This window comes from Sander vitreus, chromosome 9 (assembly GCF_031162955.1).
Source record: "Sander vitreus isolate 19-12246 chromosome 9, sanVit1, whole genome shotgun sequence".
Lineage (NCBI taxonomy): Eukaryota > Metazoa > Chordata > Actinopteri > Perciformes > Percidae > Sander > Sander vitreus.
Genome location: NC_135863.1, coordinates 18,403,342 through 18,410,082, shown reverse-complemented (window position 1 = coordinate 18,410,082; position 6,741 = coordinate 18,403,342). Strand labels below are relative to the sequence as shown.

The following is a 6,741-nucleotide window of genomic DNA, read 5'->3' as shown; positions in this document are numbered from 1 at the left end:
TTCTGGGTATGGTGCTGTCTGTTTGTTGGTTCAACACTTTAGTCCAGGGTGAAATATTTATTGAATGAATTGCCATAACATTTGGTACACATATTCATGATCCTCAAAGGGAGAATCCTGATTGCTTTTGAAGGTCAGCTGACATTTTATTTAGTGCCACCAACAGGTCAATATTTCCGCTTGTCTAAGACTTCTGTATGTCATCTTTAAAAGAATAGTTTGCTAAGTCACGGCACTGGTTGCTATTAGTTACAGCACATAGGCCTAACTCCCCATAAAACCACAATTTATCATTGTTGCATTTCGTTTTGTGAATAAATTAAACAATTGCAATATAACACGTTAATTAATCAGCTTTAGAGGTGCTGGTAGGCGTATTGTTTTCACTAACTTCTGAGTCAGCCAAGCTAGCTGTTTCACGCTGTCTCCCATCTTTACGCTAAGCTAATTCTAATCGCCTCCTGGCTCTAGCTCAGTATTTACGTAGCTTACAGATATGAGAGTGATATCTATCTTCTCATCTAACTCTCGGCAAAAAAGGGAGTTTTACCTATTCCATGAAAAACAACCAAATAAAATTTCCTTCAGTTTCAGCTACACTTTAAAATGAATGCTAACATAACAGGCTAACATGCTAATGGTAGCAGGAGACTAAACCTACTTAGACTAATGGAAGTAGAAATAAAAACAGAGAATTACCCCTTTATATGAATTAGGTAGCAACTACATAGTTTCCACTGACAACACCTATTTTTTCCCCATAAAAATCAAAGTTATCTTCCCATTTTTAATCTATCCAACAATTTTGAGGCCATTCGCTGGCTAGCAAAGCTACTAGTTAAACGGGGAAGAGTGTTTACATTTTACAAAAATAAAAAATGTTTTGTGACTACCTCAAAAACACATTTAAGGGGTCTTATCAGGACTTATCACCTCTTAATGTTCAATATATTTCTGTTAGAGAGAAACCTCCAGCTGAGCTCACAATCCACCACAAAAGCAATACAAAGTGCACAAACCAATTCAATAAGTCTCCTGTTCATGACAGCAAAAAGTGATGCAACTTTGTGGTGCTGTGTTGTTAAATGTGAAATGTAAAGCCTACATTTTCATCTTTGGTTTCTGCCTTTTCTGAAACCATTCAGAGACAGGAGTCCAAAATTGGTTGCTTGTCAAAGATTTGTAATCTTTAGGCAAAAGAAAGAAAGTCAAAGAAAAAATGTTTTTAAAGCTCAAAAGTGTAACCGTTATATTAATTATATTACAAGTCTTCAGATATGCTATTAGGTTGTTCTATTCAGACACGTGGCCCAAGTCCTGGCCTGAAGTAGTATAATTGTTTATTGTTTTTTTCTTCCTGCATTTCTATTAAATGATAAGCCACATGAAAACGGTCAAAGCAATTAGTTATTCAAAAAAATAGGACACAGTTTGCAGAACACATCGCCTATATTTCAGATGTACTATTTTAAACATTTGTGTCGGCAGCAAATCCTCATCTAGAATCAGAGCACAAGGCGACCCACCACTGCACAATATGAATCCACTGAAAGTCATTACTGACACTACTGAAGTATGTTAATCATGCTTGAAGAAACCTCAGAAAGGGTTTGGTAACAACAGGGTTCAGTACAATTTAGGAAGCTTGAGTAGAAAATACAATAACTCTACGAGCAGGCACTGTATGTTTGCAACAGGGATTACAACAGTTTACTGACTTTCACACCATAACAAAGCCAACCAGCAGTGTCACTGTATAGAACGGATATAGAGCACATCAAGAACAGTGCTACAAGTGAACTACAAACACCAGGTGATAATAATCCTTTCAGAAGTAACGTGGGGCAGTGTGTAAGACACCTCAGTAATTAGCATCACTCTGATGTCTCGGACTTCTTCTATGTCTGTAGTCGCTCTCCTCCGAGGCAAGAGCTGCTGTTCATGTCAAAACACAATATTCTTTTCCTTATTTAGTTTTTGACATTTTCACCTCTTCCCCCTGGGCTTCATTAAAGTTAAAACAGACATAATTACAATGCCTCTCATCAGCACTGCTCACTCATTGGTGCATAATTGGCATTTTGCTGACAATTGTAGAAACTAGTAAACATGTAGTTATATACAGTACAAATCCATCACACGTTTCAACCCATTCAAAAGCATTTTAACAAAATACTACTGTAATTCTTACATAGAAAATCAACTACTTTGGACAAAATGTCATGCTAATCAAAACACACACTCTTTCTCTTTCTCTCTCTTTATCTCTATCTCATACACAAACACACACACACACACACACACACACTCAGTAAGGCTTTAGGGTTTTCTAAAAACTTTGAGCATGTCATGCAAACACCAGTAGCTCAGTGACATAGTCATGCCATGCATCTGGATCACACCAGTGCTCTGTTCTTCTTATATGAGACAGTTAATACATTTACATGCATGTATTTGTCCACTACCAATACTGTGACTAAGGCAGCAGCCTGGTTGCATAAATTGAGGACTATTAAATTCTGTTTACATGACGGATGTGTTTAATTTGATTACACAGTAAAAGTGTGACTTTTAATCACCTTGTTTCTTGTCCCACTGCTATCAAAATGAACCAAAAAACAGTGAAATCTGTTAAATGATATTCTTTAGGTTGCAACATCAAAACAAATGTTAGTAAGACAGATTTTACATGTTTGACTGAAGCTGTGTGACCGACTAAAAACAATTGTCTTGGTTGATCTTGGAATTGAGAATCTGTGCAGAATAACACAGAGGTATCGCCAACCGGTCTGAATGCAGAGTGAAGATGTGGCGAGAGCTTGTTGCCTAGTTGCACAGGATTTAATCAAGGTGCCCACACTGGATGGGGGCATGCCTGACACACTGCAGATGAAACGTCCACACACGTCCTTTAAAAGGCTGAAGAGATTTGAACCAAACAGCAATTAAGTACATTTAGTACAATTATTATTATTTTTTGTTTACTAGAAACCTCCACAGGACACCTTTTACTTTAACGTTCAATTGTACTAAATTACAGACAAAACGTAGAGATTTTGGCAGCACATATGTTACTGCAGTTCTATTTTCTGTTATTAAGAATATAATTAGACTGACATAATCGGATAATGGCATTCATAGGACTTTGCATTTTTGATGTGCATGTAAATGTGGCTATTGTGGCTGCTCTGTTTGTCCCTCACCGTCCCCTGTAGGAGTGGGCCATGGCAACTGGGATCAAAGGGTCATTTGCACATTCAAATGTATTGCCACTTCAAAGCACTGATTTTCAAAAGCATCTTTGTGCGGAACACATGGTGTAGGTAATGTAGAATCACATCCTGTGCTGCTGTGGATTTATGCCACATTACAATAATAAAACCATGCCAGACATGGCGAACACAGTCCAGGCAAGGATACCGAGACAGGCTGATGCACAGGTGTCGTCAAACCTTTGAACTTGACCGGGCTGAGGAAGTTGGCTGTCCAGAAAAAAAACCTTTCATCTGTTGAATTCATCTGTTGCTGTCGAGCCTGGCTTGGTTTAATGAGCTTTCATTATTGGCAAAAGGAACGAGGCAAGCCTTGACCACCATAAATCCTTCATCCGTTCACGTATGCTACATCAACATGTTCATTTTCAACATTTTTAGATCTCAACAAAGAAAAGAAAAACAAAGCCTCACTTTCCTTCTAGGAAAATATTTCACTACCTCCACCTTCATTGTAATGTTCACCGTTTTCATCTATTGGAATAAAAAGAGCAGTTTGAATAGAAACCAGTGCAAGCATCTAATTTAAGTTTCATTCCTTGTTTTTTGCCTCCTTTGACCTCCAGAACTTGTGGCTTTAAACCCCTGAGAGCAGCTTGGGTAGAGGCACCTCTCGCTCTCCCAGCAGGGTGTCCCTCTTGAGGCTGGTGCCTTTGTTGACCACCTTGAACTTCACTAACAGGTTCTTCACCTGAACCAAACTTATCGAGTCAAAGAAGAAGTCTTCGTTAAAGACCGGGTTGCGACTGTTCTTGATGATGTTGCTCCTTTGCTTCTGCAGCTTGCCCGGGTTCAGGTAGACGGACACGCAGCAGTTAATGCTCTTGATGTCAAAGTGATTGTCGTAAAGACTCTCCGCCACTAGGACCCGGATGAGCAGACGGGAGGTGCTGGAGTCGTAATTGGCGCTGATCCTCACCGTCCCGCCTTTGTGCAGGTTGATGGTGTGCTCCCGATGGAGCCCGTGGTCTGACGCTCCGGCACCGTGCAATGAGGGGACGTGGAGCCGTCGCTGGATGTTGGGGCTGGGCTCGGCAGAGCTGCACTCGTCGGTGGAGAGGGAGCTGTGGCGAGCGAACGTCCGCTTGACTTTCCCGACTTTGGCCTGCGTCTCATGGGTGAAGATCTTGAGCAGGGAGGCAGAGCGGGAGAGCAGGGGAGAGCTGAAGGGAGAAGACTCAGCTGAGGAGCAGGTGTCACTTTCCCCTCCGCTGAAGTAGCGATACGGATTCATGTGAGAAGTGTTGAAGTCACCTGGGTTCAGGTGGTTTCCTCCTTCGCTGCTTCTCCCCTGGGTCTTCCTCTGGGGGTTTGGGGAGGTGATAGGACTGGTATGCTCGCAGTGGAAAAGTGACTCTTTACGGCGAGTGTGGGGGCTTTCCTTCAGGGTTGCAAAGCCATAAGGTGTTTGAGTCTTGGGTACATAAGGCAGGGACATTGCTGTCTGCGACCCAGGGTCTGCATTGGTGTCTCCAACATCATCGGCACTCTCTATCTGTATAATGTGACGGTTTGCTGCTCTGAGCAAGTTTTTGGTGTCTCCTGCTATCTTGGATACCAGGCGTGGACTCCTTGGGCTGCTGATCTTCTTCCCACTGCTGATAATTTGCTCTGAAGTTGAGGGTTGGAGTCCTTCTTTGGGCTTTACATTGTGAATGTCAGGTTCTGGGGGGCCACTGACCAGCTTTGGAGGAATGAAAAAGTCTGGGATCTTGTCGGGGGTGAGAACGTTGCTGTAGGCAACGCTTTTATTGTCTCCGTTCTCCCCCTGACGCAGCACGCCGGTCTCCACCGACCCACGGATCTTATCAAGAACCCACATGGTCCCACAAGACAGTGGGATGTGTGGGCGTGTGGAGCAGGTGCAGTCAGGTTTGTCTGCAATTAATAACACACACAATGATCAGAGGATGGTTACTCTACAGGGAGCAGAGAGATAAAAATAACACCATAAATGGTGGTGTAGCTCTGATGATGCAGATAAAGCCTTAAGCATCTAAACGATTAAAACTAATTTAAAAAAAAAGGAAATATTGCACTACAGCATACTAAACTTTTGGAGCTATTGACTACAGATGCTGTAGTTATTTGAGAAAAGCTCTCTCTTGAACTGCAGTTCATTTCCTTGGCTTATTGCATTTTAGGGCAAGGGAATTAACAGCCAACACATATTATCGACAGGCAGCAAGGTGAAGTCTTTGAACAGATAAATATACAATATACAGTATTTACAAAGAATGAAACAGGCATAATTGTGTTAAGACAGCAGAGAGGCTTCATTGATTGGTGGTGTAAATACAGAGTCAGTCTAGGAATAGATTGACAACAAAGGGTACTATTTTTCTTAAATTATTTTAAAGAACCAAATTTAAAGTCGCATTCTTTATTTTATCATTTATCAGCGTTGTATTGACATTAAATATGTATGCCCCCTTATCGTTTGCATTTTATTCTTTAAACAAACAAAAAACAGATCTTATTCTGGCTTTTACTTTAAACATATAGCCTAAGGCAGGTGGAGAAAAGAAAGAGAGAGAAAAAAAAATGTATAGTCTATTTTGCGAATTTAAATAATAATAATGTTTCTAGGATTAATTAATCCAATTAGCTAAAACTAAAAACGTAATAGTTAAAAGTACAAAAGTTGAAGAAAAATATTCAATAAAAGTTACAAGCGGATATTCAATTCAACAGGTGCGATGCTTCCTCCATTTGCGCACCAGTCCGTTTTCCAAAACCTCTCAAATCCGTTGTCTTCGTGTAGTCTGGGGGTAACACACTACTCCTGTCTGCAGAAAAGTATAAATAATATACTCACCGCACTACAGAAAGAGACACACACGTCTTTGTCCACTTGCTCCGTCAGTAACAGGTGTTTTCTCCCCGGGTAAAGCCTGTGCGCTCCGCGGCGCTGCTCTGCGCCCTCACGGTCTCAGCTCCGGAGCTCCTGTTGTCCTGTGTGCGTTTTATAAACGGCAGGGCTGCAGCTGACCAATAAGATCAAACTGTGCGCTTCCGTGTTTCCCAGCCAAACCAAATGGAAAACACACTGGATACATATCAGAGGCGGATGCATCTTTCAGTTGGGTTTAACATTTTTAAGTCACTGCTCCATATCATGATGTTTTATTGGAATATTTGTGCTGCAACTGTAGCCTACTTAATATAATAACGATATCATATAATAAGGAGATCACTGCCATTCTGCCTTACTCATCTTGTTTTCTTTCCCCAAGGATTAAAAAAAGAATTCTTTTAATTGATTTCACTCTGTTGCATCTCAATCATTCAGCCTAACATGACACTCTCTCTCTCTTTACAATCAAACTTTCTCCCAAAGACATGAACACCATTAAAGTGAAGAAGAGACGTGACACTTTGTGTTTTTTCAGCTCAATCCTCATCAAGAGACAGTTTTGTTTTGGATTTTATTTTCCCCCACTATAGCACAGAGCTTCTGTGTGCCAGG

General features: G+C 41.0%; 1 protein-coding gene across 1 annotated transcript; it reads right to left on the bottom strand.

The window, feature by feature from the left end:
- Positions 1–1,430: 1,430 nt before the first annotated feature.
- On the bottom strand, positions 1,431–6,223 carry LOC144523481 (C2 calcium-dependent domain-containing protein 4C). The gene is made up of 2 exons (XM_078259052.1): positions 6,091–6,223; positions 1,431–5,150 (listed from the first exon to the last, which is right to left on the bottom strand). Exon 2 carries the CDS (start codon positions 5,092–5,094, stop codon positions 3,850–3,852), a length of 1,245 nt encoding a protein of 414 aa, XP_078115178.1. The 5' UTR covers positions 5,095–5,150; positions 6,091–6,223; the 3' UTR covers positions 1,431–3,849.
- Between the last annotated feature and the right edge of the window lie 518 nt (positions 6,224–6,741).